This window comes from Ambystoma mexicanum, chromosome 7q (genome assembly GCF_040938575.1).
Source record: "Ambystoma mexicanum isolate Mex_15411 chromosome 7q, UKY_AmexF1_1, whole genome shotgun sequence".
Lineage (NCBI taxonomy): Eukaryota > Metazoa > Chordata > Amphibia > Caudata > Ambystomatidae > Ambystoma > Ambystoma mexicanum.
Window position 1 is genome coordinate 14612332 of NC_090941.1, and position 15950 is coordinate 14628281.

At 41.5% G+C, this 15950-nt stretch overlaps 1 protein-coding gene across 8 annotated transcripts in view; it reads left to right on the forward strand.

The window, feature by feature from the left end:
* The window catches only part of DMD (dystrophin), a 7616828-nt gene that overhangs the window by 2601470 nt on the left and 4999408 nt on the right, over nucleotides 1-15950 (forward strand). For all 8 annotated transcript variants that reach the window (XM_069639082.1, XM_069639084.1, XM_069639079.1 and 5 more), the window contains one exon: nucleotides 556-711. In XM_069639082.1, coding sequence (XP_069495183.1) covers nucleotides 556-711 — 156 coding nt within the window. The remainder of the gene's footprint in view (nucleotides 1-555; nucleotides 712-15950) is intronic.

Below are 15950 nucleotides of genomic sequence, written 5' to 3' on the forward strand. Positions count from 1 at the left end.
CTAGCACATTATGTTTTAAAGGTAGTCATTTTTTAGTACAAGTATAGGAATTCAGATCATTTTATTTGATTTATCTCTCAAGGTTCATCCTGATTCATATTTCACTAAAGTGATACTAGGACAATACTGCTGCTATATCACAAGCATGTGATTTCTTTATTTCGGAATCATGTGTCCCGAATTCACTTCACCATTCTGTCTTGGGCCCTAAAGAATAATTGGGGAATCGAGGTTGGTGCTAGGCAAACAAACTGCACTGCAAAGGGACTATCTTCTTCGAACCTATTACTTGGGGTACATGGTTAGTATTTGAAAATGTATACTCGTTTAATGAAGTTGTTTCGATATCTGATGTGATTGCTGAGTAATACACTAGTCCCCTTTTAAAACACCTTTGGCTTCTACAAAATATTTAGACCAAAAGTCTTTACCATTTCATTATTAAGTATGTTAATTGTGTTAATTGTTACTCGAATGTTTAAAACTCTGTTGCGTGTGTTTAGTATGATTAGTATAGATTCATCCCCTGAGGCTCAGCATTTTTGTATTTTTTAGGCTTTGGTTAATGACATTCAGACGCTTCAGCCCAGCATGACCAGAATCAATGATGTAGGCAAGACATTAAAAACTGAAGCAGAACCAGAATATGCATCCAAGCTGCAAAAAGAATTGAAAGATCTTAATTTACAGTGGGAGCATATCTGTAAACAGGTAAGACATCCAAAGAGATAACATGTTGTCTTTTCAGAATTCAAATTGTGTGCTGCTTTAACACACTTTTCAATTGAAAGGCGAATGTTTGGTCATGCGCTTTTGGTTGCATTGGCCAATTTCGTATGCATATACATTTACAGGTGTATCTAAGAGTAGGAGCAAGGGCGAGAGTAGGGGTGTACTGAAATTCAGCTTCGAATACGTATTCTGCCAAATTCCGTCTGAAAAAGAAATGTTCGACTTCAACCAGACATTTAATACATTTTCACTCAAAGCCAAATAGTACCCCGTTCCTATTAAGTTTGTATGTAAATATTAAGACATGACATTTTCAGCCTTTAAGCGAATCATTAAGCAAAGGCTGCTGTCGCTTTTTGATTGCATACAGGCATCGTAGAAGCCATGAAAGTGCAAGCAAAGTCTTTGCCTTTTATGTGGTGGTTTGCTGGGGAGTGGTGAGCTGACACTGAGTGCTCAATGTTTGGAATGTCCAATGAGTGGTCTCTGTTCTAACGTATTTTTCAATTGAAAATCATTGAGCAAGCGCAATACTTTAGAATCTCGCTAGAAACTGTAAAATGCTGTTTTATGCAGGGTCTTCTTAAGTTGCTGAAGAAATATGTAAGCAATCTAGAAGTTACAGGTTTCAGTCCCACCAGCTCCCAATGCACGTAATATGATGAAGACCGTTAATATAGCTGCTGCACAGATTTTGCAAGCTCCAATGCCAGTAAAATAGCTCAGTGGATAGTGCTTGCACAAAAGAACTGTATTTAGCCTGCAAGCCAAAGGTACTAAAGCAAGTGAGACGGCTCAGCGGAAAGTGGGCCTGCAGCAGAGATCTGTTCATAGCATCAAAACAAAGATTACAATGCCTGCAGGACCAACTGCCATCCTTCTTATGTTACCAAAACTAGTCCCTTTGAATCGGGTACCACTGACAGATATGAATAAAGGACTTGGCTATCTAGCAGTTTGAGAGTTAAAAAACAAATATAGAATTCTATTTAAATCTAAATGTCCCAGGCTGTAAAATCAGAAAACATCCCTCCCACATGATACAGTTAATGAAGAGGGATGTTTGCATAATAAACATATGGTGCTATGCACATGGAGTTTAGGAACATTGGACCACACAGATTTACAAGTGAAACAAAATAAAATGTACATTCACATGCCAACAAATGAGCACTATAACTCCCAAAAAGGCTCATCTGGGAATAATGGAAGGCTCAGTATTCCCTGCATGTTTTTTTTCTGGTGTCTTTTTCTATTCCTCAAATTACCTCAAGAGCTACACCACCCAAAAAATAGAAGAGGGATTTTAATACTTTTTAATAACAGTAGGCATTTTTCTCTCAGTACCACAAGTAGAAAACCCGTTTTTAGCATTACAAAGGGCCTCATCAGGAGTTGGGGGCAGCCTTTAAATGCGATGGTAATGCTATTACCGCCACATTCAAGGGTTGGCCATCTTACGAGTTGGGCGGAAAGTTTGGTATTTTACCTTCAGCTTTTTGCTGTAGTAAAAATCCTGCTTTCTGCTTGTCTTCTGGTGCTATTAGCACAGAGCTAATTGCGCCGGCGCTAATAGCGTCCTCCAACTGCATTGGGTCTAATGAACCCAGTGGGGAATGGGAATTTACCGCCTTACCTCTACTCAGGATCTGGCACGAATTGTGCCGGACCGAGTAGCGATAATGCTATTTACGCTGACGGTATCCCAGTGGTAATACCACCAGGATACCACCAAGGCTCTAATAGAGCCCAAAGGCTTGTAATCAGTATCACCTGAGTGGACAGCAAGGTACTAATTGATGTAATCCCTCCTTTTGTGTTTTGGTGCCTTGCTTAAGCCAGAAGGCAAAAGCCAGGCAGGACCTAAAAGAATACTTTAAAGTATGAGTAGTCTGAGAAACCAGAAGGTGTCTCACCCACTTGTCTTCAGGGATCTGTCATCCAGGTGGCCAGGACACGGCCAACACTTTTGGATCCAGTTCCTGGGGGTGGACCAGTGCGGGAGGATCATCTGGGTGAGGGGTCTTCGGGGAGTGGGAGTGGGACACCTAATGGCGAGCTGCGGTATCCCCCTCCTGTAACATCTTTACCCCATCCTAACCGGTAGGCTATTTGGGAACGTTACCTCCCCCCCTTTCCCTTCATGAACACTTTCACATGGACAGCCCGCTCTGGCAGAAAAAAGACTCACACCCGAGCATTGTACCTGACATGTCCCACTACTGTGGTCAGGCAAGGTCAGGCAATTACTGGTAACCACTCACACCTGACTTCCATTAAGCATCCCCACAGGTAAAGGCAGAACACAAGAGCACACTCTGAGTGTGGCAAAGCCCACGAAGGAACAGCATTTTCCAGACAGTTGGTGAATGAGGGAAGAAAGATGGGATATCAAGGAGGGTGCGCGAGGAGGCAGATACTCCTGACCTTTTCTGGCTAGAAATCGTTCCTTTCTAGAATCCTTCAGATTAAGAAGCGTAAGGCCAGGAAACCAGACTGAAGAATCCTGCATTGTGTGACAGAGATACCCATGGCCCTCCTGCATGGCTGACTGAGCCGCAGCAGAGTAGCAACTGCCCTGGTACTGTACTTAGCTTCAGGATCAATGCAGCGCCAGCGAGATCAACACAGCCAGTGAATTGGGGAGACCGATGTAAGATTGATCTGTGTTGAAGTCAAGGTTGCAAGCGGCAACATTGTATAAAGAGTGCAAGAATGAAGATTGGTAACAAGTGTGATGAAAGGCGCGAGGAACACTTAATTGCTGATGGACATTTGAACTTTAACAGAGAAAGATACAGTACCAGTGACAGAGTGGTCCGGCACTGTGAGTGTTCTCAATCGAAGGTCTCTGTGAGATATCCAGCAAAGAAGTGGGAAAAGAGAAAGTAAAAGATGAAAAGTGCAGTGAATCAAAGTGGTCCTGTGACACTTTAAGCAACATCCATCGCACAATCAAAAGTCTTCAATTTTTGAGAAAAAGAGTAAAGCTTATGAAGTGAGATTACATGGTCCGAGCTGGATCGAGGGAGACCAATTGTGAACATTGGGCTAAGGGGGTCTGAGCCCAAACGAGGGAGATCCGTGGCCCGAACCTGAATGAGGGAGTCCAATCGTGAATGTGAAAATATTAATAAGAAAGGAACTTTGGTGCTTGTTTGTTATGTCAGCCCTCTGCAATAAGAGGCTGGTATCGGGAATGAGAGTTTGGCAGAAGGCCCTGATTTCTATGCTTTGAACCATATTCTCGTGGCAGGGAAGCCAGAGTGTGGCGACACTCGAGCAGGTTGTCTTGTCCTGTGTTGAAAACATAGGGAATGGAAGCCAACTGCTCAACTATCCTGACATATCATTTCTTGAACACTTGTCTTTTTGCATACATTGTTGTCGCACACCATTTGTATTTAGAAGTAAGAATTGGCAATAGGCTTATTAGTATAGGCCCTTTTATCTTGACAGATACTCCACTAGGACTGCCTTATTATTATTTGATGTTCGTAGCTGGCTCCCATCCTTACCTTTAGGGTTAGAGAGTCATTCAACCAACCCATGGAAGTTCAATAAACACCCTTGGACTGTGATCACTTGTGTCTGTTGTCACTGTTTGATACCATGCCTTCCTTATAATAGCCACATCATAGTCATTCCACTCCCAGCAATTGCATTTATGCATACTTTCATTTGCGGCAAGCCCTGCATACTTGGACCTAGCCCAACAAGCAATGGTTATGAATGCACCTAAATATAAAATGGACTGTTATGAAACTTGTGTCTTCTTTTGCATGCTTTAAACAAACATGCTCTGTAGATAACAAAGAGTTAAATAAAATAAAGAATCGACACACATATTTCAGTGTGTTTTTAACTCAAAAATGGTGCTGCATGTGCAACTTTATTGAAAATAAGACTGTTTGGCTCGGCCGAATAATTGGCCAACTATTTGGTATTCAACCAAATGCTAAATCTACAATTCGGTACACACCTAGTGGCGATATGGGGAAGGGTGGAGGTCATGAGTCAGGGATATAGAAAGGGATCAAATTCAGGTCGGCCAAAAGTGCAAACTACAGATTTAAAAAAATGTACCAGGCCACCCTAGGTGAGAATCTATTAAATGTTCAAAGATGTTACCAGCAGTAACTCTAACGTACTCCTGACTTACACTTTTATTTTCGAAGTCAGTCTTAAGGCAGCATTGACATTTGTTATTTCTTTGTGAATTTACCCCATGCCGTTTAAAACAATGTCAGTGTCTACAATGATGATGACTTTTACAATGAGGCATATAAATAGTAAAGTAGTAAGATTATGGAAACAAGTACAATACATTTACCTCAAATAAATGATTATTTTGATTGCATTAATATGTCATTTTTAAACAAATAAATATTCATTTTAACAGTGTTGACAAATATCCCCAAATTAAAGCAAATGTAATACATGCATAGATGTTATAATCTAGGATTGGGTGTATGTTTTGTTTTATAAACATTAACATTATTTAATATTTTTTGAGACAGGACCACATTTTAAACATATCCTAGATAGCTTGTACAAGGTTAAAAAATCAACTGTGTAAGAAGTTGAAAATGTATGCGCATTACACACAAAATATTTTAGATTTGGTGGATCTACAGAACACATGAAAAATTATTTTCAGTTTAGGATTGGAAATGGGCTAAACGCTATAGGTTCTATGGGTTTCTCTACAAAGCAAACCAGCGTTTTTCTGTAAGGACATTCTAAACAGAAGGTGTATAGTAATTATACTGTATCAGGATGTTGCAGAAGCATACTGCTCTTCATCTGCATCACTATGCAATTTCTTTCCCCACAAACACAGGTTTATTGTATCCAGGTTGCTTCTTGAAACCCAAGCACTGTCTCAGGGACATAGAACCCAGCACAAATCTTGTAAAGCTCTTGGGATACAATACTCTAATATTGTCCAGTGATTTTGTGTCAATTTCACTTTTAGGGCCACAGTACCTTGATCACTCCTTTAGGGAAAGAGCACTCTGCCCGCTTTAGAAGTCAAAACCTGAGCTACACCCATGAGTAGTGTTTGGCCTGCCGTAGGACACTCTGTCATGCAGCTTCCTTTGTTCATCTTTCTCCAACCTCATATGCCTAAGGCCACTCAGCTCATTGAGCTCTTTCAGACCCTTTAGTTTTCTCAGCTCTGACCTTTCATCTTCCTCAGGCCCTTCATATCTCTCAGACCTCTCAACTCTGTAAGGCCTCTCAGCTCTCTAAGACCTCTATCATTCTTTCTGACATTGAGCAAATTCAGGCATCTTCCCCCTCTCTTAGGCAGCCCAGATATCTCAGGCCTCTCAGCTCCCTCGTGCCTCTCAGCTCTCTCAGGAATCTGAGGACCTTCAGCTCTCTTAGGCCTCTCATCGTTCCTTCTTCTCTTTTCTTGATTTTGGACTCTCCCCTCTGCCAGCTCCTGTAAACTGCTATCACATCCAACAATGATTGCAATACTGACCCATTTTATCTGCGATCTTGCCACTTTCTTTGGTAGGAGTTTTGATCATTAAGTTACTCCAACAAGGCCTCATCTTGGTTGACACTCTTTGATCCTCATGTGCCTCCTTTGGATTACTTAATCTGTTAATCCATCGCACCTACACATTTAAAAAAAGAGCAATATGTTCAGGCATAAGGGGTTGTAGTAATGTATTCTGCAATTTATTCTTAGAAATAATTTTGTTTCACCTTCTGTGATTCAATTCTATCTGTTATAAATCTTGAACCTACACATACTTCATGTTCTTGGTTAGAGAGATCTTCAGGGCTAATCAGAAAACCAAAATCAAAAATATAAACTAGCAATTTCTGATTTGTATCAACCTTTTCATATAAACAAAACGAATTGGCTGTTCACCATATTAATGTAATGTATTGAATAAATGAGGCAGCAGTTATGAGATATCTAAAAAACATTAAGGTAATTAAGTATAGGAGAGGATATCATGGCCATAAAACACATTTCTATGGGTTAAATATCTTGTGTGTGTTAAAACTGAACTGTTGTTAAAATATATGTTGGCAGATACAGAAGTTACTACTCAGCTTGTCTTTGATGAAATAAGGCATCTATCAAACTACCATTTTGTAAATGACAACAGTAAATAAAGTGAGGCAAGAAAGTACCAGTCTTTCCTTGTGTGAGAAATTGCAATCTGGCAAGGGTGTGGAAGCCAAGGCTTGGTTGATTGTTATTAATTAATACAACTATATGGGTAATTCCAATCCATAAATGGTGACCTGCTAACCAGGTCCTCGTTTCCCAAAGCTCCATGCCAAAAGCCTAATGTACCCCTGCATCTGCAGCCTGATCTGCAGTGCCTGCTCTCCAGTGGCACAGAGCAGGTTCAGGGGTCACAGGTGCCCTCTTGATAGCTGCAGTGGCATCCAAAGTCACTACAGCAGAGGGACTACATTTAAGATATGCCCCTCTGCCCTCAAAACTGCATAACTATGAGAATATTGCTCTGGGGAGCACATTAAACAGTACAAATAGACCATACCTAGAGTTTATGGTATGGTGCCCATCATCTCTCATAGTTATCAATTTGATATCACGTCCTATCACAATATCATGTATCAGCCCTGTGAGCCAGGTTCAGCAGCGTAAAGGTTATGAGTATTTCCCAGCCAGGCTGTCCTTGCAGCAGACAACAGGACTGCAATCGGGGGATTGCTTCTTTTTTCCTTTGTGAGGCCAGATAGTACCCTCCCCAGAGAGAAAGCAACTCCAATGGAAGCTGTGATGGGAACAGGATTCAAAGGGCACACCCATTCACAAAAGGGGAAGCCTAATACGAGGGTGATGCATACCAGCGGTGCCTTTGCTCTATTGATTAATGTACCCTCCACTTCCTGTAGCACAACTTACTTGTGTTTGATGTCCGAACGTAAATTTCTCTTGTTCCAAGGAGAGAGATTTGACTCTTAATGGAGGTTTGTCTTTGTCCAATCACTGTACCCTTTTGCCTTTAAAAGAAGGGATCTCCCACCACTTCTTTGAATCATCTCTAGATGTCAAACCTTCAAGAAAATTACATTGGGCCCTGTAATGAGAGTAATCATTTCCAAAGTCCTCCAGTTGTGAGGTGAAGAGAGGTCTTCATAGGGAGAGGCAAGCCCTGCCCCCTAACCATCCCCAGGGACCATTGGGTGTTATTCTCCTTGCATCTCTACCAGCCACACTGCTACTCAGGATATCACTGTGCTGCAGGACTCATTAAGGTGTGTTCCAGCCTCTCCCATGTTTGAGAGCCCATAAAATTGACTCATCTTGTCCCTGAGACGCTGGAGGGGACTCACAGCTCTTGAGATTCAAGACAGCCATAATTCCTGTCAATTCAGTGTCTAACCGCTGCAAGCTGAGATTCAAAAGTGTATGAGCCGCTTGAACCAACAGAGCCCTCCAAAGCTTCCTTTGGCAGTCTACGACAATCAAATTGCAGTTCTGCCTGTTTGAACCAATTACCCGCTGCACTGCACCAGCAGTAGCATGTCATTTCCTCAGCTCAAATCTACAAGTACCACTGTACGTTCATTGTTCAAGAAGCCATTGGAACCACCAGCCTCTTCATCACCAACAATCAAATTGACTCTGATGTTCTTCTGAACCACATCCTTCCGACCCCCACATCGAACCAGCTCACCAGCACACCCCATCATCAGCCAGTCTGCCATTGAATGTTGAATATTGAAATTAATCCGGTGAAAGCCATGTTACCCATCACTTGAGCCTGGTTTGAACCAAAGCCTTCTTCAAGTTTGACCCAACCTTGACATCTGCTTCTCTATGGCTGACTGCGACTGCCATCTTTCCTACTGACTTGAAGCAAAGAACCGTCAATACACTGCAAAAGGCCTTATTGACTGATAACTGTTTCCCCGGTCTATTTTGGGATCCTTTATGAATATTTTGTTTTTTAATTGCCTTTTCTTCCCCCTTTCCCATTACTCAGAGTCTTGTAGCTTACCTATTCTATATTCTTTCTACCGGGGAAGGTTTTTGTAGTGATTTCTAATTTGTTATTTTTGCATATGGTTTGTTTAATGAAAGTATATCTATGTATATAGAACATTGTTTAGGCAATCCTTTATTTTGGACTGTTATACTTCACTGTTTGGTTTGCTATTGTTTCACATGCACACCCATCTTTAGTGTTTAGCCTTCCTTTGGCCCACAGTAACACAAAAGGTGAAGGAGGTATATCTCTTAACTGTGTCTGTTTTACCATTTTTGATTGGGTTGGCTATTGGTTTGCAGAAGTGTGAGGGCTTAGTAGGTGCTTTAGCCTCTGCTCATTCTTGTACTACTGCAGGCAGAAATCAATGTGTCACACCTCCGAAGGAGGGATGCAACTGTGCCCTGTGCTTAGTCATCCCTCAGTCTGTTTACTATTATTAATTCATGGATGACTGGACCTCTTTGTTCAATTGCTGAGCCTGCAAATGGCTGAGATGGAGGGAACAATGGGACACATAAACAACTGGAGTTATTGTGATTTCTGTCTTTTATTCTCACAGTGCAGAGAAAAACTAAATACCAAATAAATGAGCTCACAAGCTAGCTAAACCCAAGACTCTCGCACTCACCTTTGACTGTGTTCACCATGCCCTGACCAACTACTTAGATTGCAGTTTTCATGACTCTTCCCATGACTAGTCCGGACTAGTCCGGAAAGGGTGCTGGTACATTGCTACCGGCACCTTTATTTCCAGACCACCAACATTAAAATGAGGCTAAATTTCATCTGAGAGTACATGTCTTCCTTCGGACTCACCACATAATTACACGGCCCGTGGTAGCGGCCATGTAGTTATGGTTATATTGCTCATATCATAGGAAGAGCACTTTTTGGGCAGCTTATAACTTCACTCCCCCTGGACGAATCCTCACCAAACTTTGCAAAAAATGTATATGGTCCGCTCTGAATATTTTTGCAAAGTCTGGTGAGCTTTCATCAAGAGGGCAATTTCTTTTTTCATAGACTGACTGGAGAAAAACTTTGCTCACGCCTACAGACATAACCGCTGAACGGATTTTCATCAAATTTGCAGCAGGAGTGGCGGCTTGGTCCCAAAAGCATGCATTTTTAAATTTAGTGGAAATCCATCCAGTAGTTTATTTTAAAACAACCAAAAAGTAGGTCCAAACAAATTAGTGATATCTGGGTTCAGTCTGCTGACCCATTTCCTTGTTTGGTCCGCGGACAGTGCTGCGGTTGGCTTAGAAGGCAACCTGGTGTCTGCAGACATCGGACGGGCCCACCGATTGAATGGTTGAAAGTGTGAAGTGCGTCAGATTTTTGGAAACACACGCCATCTTACATTGGCGGACAGTGGCCGGTGTCTGCGGACATCGTGGTAAAAACATATTAAAAAACACAACATTGCACTTATCAAACTTATCAAATAATCTCTGGGGAGTTGAGGGGGGATGAGGATGGGATGGAATATGGCTGCAAGAAGCAAAATAATTGGTGTTTTTCACTCTAAAAGTCTGCAAACAGTCCGGATGTTTGTGAACAGTCCTGTGAAGTTCGCTAGCACCTCAGCATTGCAGGGTTGGTGAAAAGCAGTTCTTGAATGGTTTATACGTTTTGCGCCACTTAATGAAACTGCATGAAGTTTTGCAATCATATTCTTGACCTGATTCCGAATGAGTCTGCAAAGTTTGGTAGGATTCTGTCAAGAGGGGGCAAATTAGAGGTGGGGTCTCAAAATATTGTAAAGGCTTATAAATGTGGTGCAAGTTGACGGATCTACATGAAAGTTTGAAAAAGATTTTAGATCTAGATATAAATGTTTTTCCTGAAGCCTGAATGGATTTTATCAAGTGGGGGCTAAGTTATATGTCTATTTTATGCGCATGCATTTGACACTTTTGAAAAAATAAAACATGGGTGGATATCCAGCAAACTTTTGTAAGGAGCATTGGCAAGGACCTTAAAGCATGGTTTTGCAAATGTGCCCGTGTTTTATTTTTTGACAAGTGTCATAATGTAGGTACAAAACATTGTGATATACCTTTGGTGACTGAGGTATAGCCTGTGGCCATGGGCAATGGCCACGTTGTCTGGGTCATGGAATAAGGTAATGAACTGGACAATCTGGCTACTGCCCATGACAACAAGGGACAACACATGTGCTTAAAGTGGCCATGTCGACCTGGGACTGGCATTGTGGTAAAGATATTCGAAAGTGGGATAGCTTTGAAAGGGAAGAAAAATGTCCTTGTGGTAATATGGTCATAAGGTTCTCTCCTTGCCTTCTGCAGGCTACAATGGAAAGCGAAGAGGAACCCTGTATGGAACCCTGCCTTCTCTTTCCATGATGCCATATTGGAAAAGGATTTTCCCTCCTACACTGCGACGCTGCACACGTCCCGGTGTAGAAAGAAAAATCAATTTTTTTAGCACCCCAGTTTCCCGCTTTTGAAACCTGGGGTGCTAATGGCCTTCATCCCCCATTGCAGGGGCTGGAATGGGGGTATAATGGTCAGGAGACCTCGTTATCCACCCTTGCTTTGCTTGGGCTCATAATTTGGGCTGCCTGGCTGGTATCCACTGTTCCAGTCCCTGGAACGTGGGATGAACGCCACAATATTCCCATTAGCATAACACAACATGCTAATGGTAATGTTGGAAAATCTTATTGAGTCAATGTACTTTACTGATAAATGTAAAATATATGGAGTCTATGTTTTGTTCGTTCTATTTTTTAACTGTGAAAGGTTGTTTTTTTATGTATTTATTTTCTTGGCAGGAGAGCTTATAACGAAAGGTGGAGGGGCAGGTGGACAGGGGACGATGTTGCCTATGTGTTACTTCTAAGGTAGGGGGCAGTGTTTCTCATGCTCCCTGATTTCCACTTCAAAAGCACTTCAAAATTGTTTCCCTCTGCAGAATGATGTGTTGTAGTATATACAGAGGAATATTGTCTTAAAAAAATATGTATCAACAGCAACTTTTTTTGCTTGCAAGGTAATTCGTGTGATTTTGTGTCGCACGGAAGTAGGCTGTGTGGTTACAGTATTGGTTGAGGAAGATGAGGTGGAGGAGGATAGCCTCCTACTTGCTAACAAAGGAACAACCTTTCTGAGGGCATTCTGGTCATTGTATTTGGTGTGGCAGTACATGGAGGTGGTCCTGTGATGTCTTTGTGATGTCATCTTTGATGTCCAGGGTGTTAGCCTTAGCAGTGCACGGTGGTGGCACGAGTTATGGTTGCTTATTTTACCATAACTGCCGAATATCTGAGGTTTTTCGGTTTTACTTGTAACCATGACGTCCCTTTAACAAAGTTTTTTCAAACATCTCATAGGTTTTTATAAGTGCAATTTACCCATAAAATCCCTTCAATAACGTTTTTTCATTGTATATATGCATATATATATATATATATATATCACGCAGTTGCTCTTAAAATCTTACAGGCAAGCACAGTTTATTGCAGACAGCAAATCTATTGAGTGCTTGCAGCATGATCAAGAAAGTTTTGAATAATATGTTCCCCAAAATGAAGAATAATCTCTGAGAAAACTCATAAGGGTGAAACGTGTTCATCTTGTATGCTTGTAAGTCTATGGATTTGCAAATAAGGTGGGTGAGTGAAACATTTTATATTGGGGTCATGTATGACCCTGAAGAGTGCTGCATATGAAAGTTTGGTATTTTTCATTTTGTGGAAAATATTTATATTATGTAGATAAACATCATAGGGATGCTCTAATTACATCCATATCAAACCACAGCAACATTTTTAAAACTAGAAAGTGGAAAAAAGCTCAACAACTAAATCACATACTATTGTCCACAAAAAAGTATTGTCAAGGGTTTTGACCCATGTTGAATCAATAGACTGGGTAGATGTGGGGATGAGCTGTCGCCGCCCATTATTCTATCCCAGAACAAACTAAATCAATAGACTGGGTGGATGTGGGGATGAGCTATCGCCGCCCACATTCACGCCAGAATCGGAGAACCGCGCAGTTTGTGCGCACACCAAAATGGTCACCTAACCTTCCACCCACCAGTGCGAGCGTGATGGGCCAGGGGTGCCATGAGTGGAATGTGTGCCAAAGGAAAAACAGCAGTGCCTGTTTGCTTAAAAAGCCCTTTGAAATCACCTTGGTTTCTCTGAATGCAAGCTCAAAATGCCTATGTTCAAACATTGCAGGATATTCAAAAATCCCACTGAACACCAGCAGACATTTGGCAGAATGAAGTTTTGTGTACATACAAAATCTGGAAAGAAAAAGAGCCCAAAACCATGTTCATAACAAAACTGGCTGAGCTCTGGAGGTCAGCAGCTTAAGTTAAACTGAACTGAAAAGCACTAAAATCGAAATGTTTAAATTAAATGAGGGACCTACTTTTGAGTGTCACATAGTTTGTAACTGTTGAAATGTCATAGTTTTGAACTTAGAATCAGCATTCTAGCTGCATGTGTAAAAATTGTCAGTTTGATTTGAATGTAGAAAACTGGGAACAAAAAGTGACATTTAGCTGAAACCTGGCTTAATGAAACTGGATTCTGCCTGACAACTACCCCCGACAGGAGTTGAAACCTGCTCAGCCACTCTTCCCAGGCCTAGCTGCATCCTGCTGCCCCTTGCCAAAAGGAGTTGATACCTCTCCGATTATATTAGGGGTGGAGCACCTGGGAACTGGAAGGGACAGAACAATGCAACTTCCTTGACTCAGGCAAATGTTATATTGGGGGCGTCGTAAAGTGGCTTCCTCTTGGGGGAAACTGGGAGGGGCAGTGCCTCTGCTAGCAGCTGAGCTTGGGGGAAGTGGATAAACCAGTTCTCCCACCATGTGATGTGGGAAGCCACACCCCTTTTTTTTACCAGGGCAAAAGTTAAAAAGATAGATAACTCATAGTGCGGACTGGTCAAAATTATATAAGTAATATCATTATTCTTGTGAATTTTCTGTGCACGTTTTAAGAGGCGTTCAGACCCTGTGGTGTATTCTGGGGGGTTGCTAGTGGAAAATAGGGTCTTACTCCAAATGTATGCATGTTAAAAATCTGACACTTTATCATCTGTAACCCATATCCCTGGTGCACATTTGTGTAAAATCTGGAAAGGTTTAGAGGTTGTTATCTGGATGAAAAGGGGAGAATTCTGTCATCAGTGGACACGACATCGTACAAAGACAGGGATCGGATGGTTTGGTGCTACAGAAAATATGTAAACTGGACCGATAATATGAGAAAAATGGTACATAGATAAATATGTATTTGGATCAGAAATAGATTTGTGTGCAATTTGACAAGGTGAGGTTCCTCTGACCATAAAACCTACAGCATCACTCTGACACTCCATTTCTTCCCCCCAATCAAGGGAGAGAGGAAAGCTTGGCCAATGATAAGTGAGAGGGGCAGGTTTAGCTAGGCCCACGCACACACCCACTTTCCAAAACACATAAAAAGAGACTGCTGGGACAGGTAGAGACATTCAATTCCATTTGCTGCGGAGCATGCTGACCGACGACTTCACATCCAGAGATCCAGACTTCAAATCCATCAATCTCCAGAACCTGTAGCAGAAATTAACTCCAGAATTTGTAGCAGAGAGGCCTGAATCCACCAGCTGGATCCTCTTCAGCAGGCCTCAAAACCAACCAAACTATTCAACTGCCGGGCGAGCTGTTTGAATTTTTGCCAAGAATTTTTGCAAGAACCTGTAGCAGTATCCAGAAAGCAGTGGTGTATCCGGAACCCGAGAGAACCACAAACCAGACCGTTGTGAGCAGATCCGGTGCTTGACAGACCCAGAGAGCAGAGCTGACCCAGATAGCCGGGACTTCAGAACCACCCGCCGGAAGTCCAGTCCAACCTGACCAGACCGTGACGAGGCCTATTTCAAATTGATATTGTGAGTACCTAGCAGAACTGTGCAGAACCAATCTCTTAGTTAAAATAATCTAATCCAAACTATTTTAACCTAAGTAGAACAGCCTCCTAGAAATCGTGTCATCTGTCATTTTTAAAGCTGCACAACTGTCACCTGTCAATTCTGTAGCTGCAAGCTTTTACCTGTCATTTTGAGTTTTACTTTAAATCCGAAAATCTACCTTTATTAAATTGTCCGTATCTCTGGAACCGTTCTAAAGCTGTGAGTCTAGGCTTTCCAAGGAACCCAGAACCGACTTTCTACTCCTTATACTTTTTCCCAATCACGATTTACGCACTCACGAAATTTACCGCGATTTGCGATTTTGGCTCAATTTCTCCACTTGTCAAAATAGCAGCTCCATTCTTTCTTTTGTTAAAATCCGTTTGCAACTTGGTAATAACTCATAGAGCATTGCTAAAGTGAGCCTGAACTAATACCAACACGCATCTCCCACTCACCCTGAATCTCTAGAGGGAATTAAAATCAGTTGGCACATTTTCCCATCTATTGCCATCACATTTAAAAAGCGTTTTGGCCCTGTGTTTCAAACTCCTACCTGTTTCCTCTAAGCTTGCTGGGGGGGAACTGAATTTTGTATTGTATTTGATTGCATTCCTGAGAACTGTGTGCTCCTCTTTCCATCTCTTTGCATTTCTTACATTGCATAGGGCAGGGGGGTGAATTGCCAGAGAAAAAGTGATTATCTTATCTTTTGCTAAAATCATATCAAGTATTTCTGTACTGCATTTTATTCCTCATTGCTTTTCCCTTGAAACCATAAAAGTATTTTTGCTACTTTATCCATCCTATACTAACTCCTCATTGATTGTAAAGAAGTGGGCTGGTGCCAGATTACCCATTGTTGATCCACATCATATGTCTAAGTGTACTATCAGATATTAATTTGTTATAAAAGTGTGACACATATATCTTGTTTAATTTTTCAAATAAACCTTATAATTTGCAAAACAAACCTACTTCTTGGCTCAGTGGGGTCAGGGGGATTCTAAGAGGGGGGTGTTATACAAGGGTTGTCATCCAGAGTACTGAACTGGATATAAAAATACATCAATAAGGGTTTTCCTCAGCATCCCAGACTAGGCATTGATTTAGCTGTAGTGTTGATTGAATATCACTTACAGTATACACACAACAGTTATTGAGCAAGAACATGGGCAGATTTCCTTGCCTACCAACATTTATTGTTTATGCTAAGAGAGCTTGTTAGTCACTGTGATGTACAAGAAAATATTGCATTAACAAAGTTTGCAACATGTGA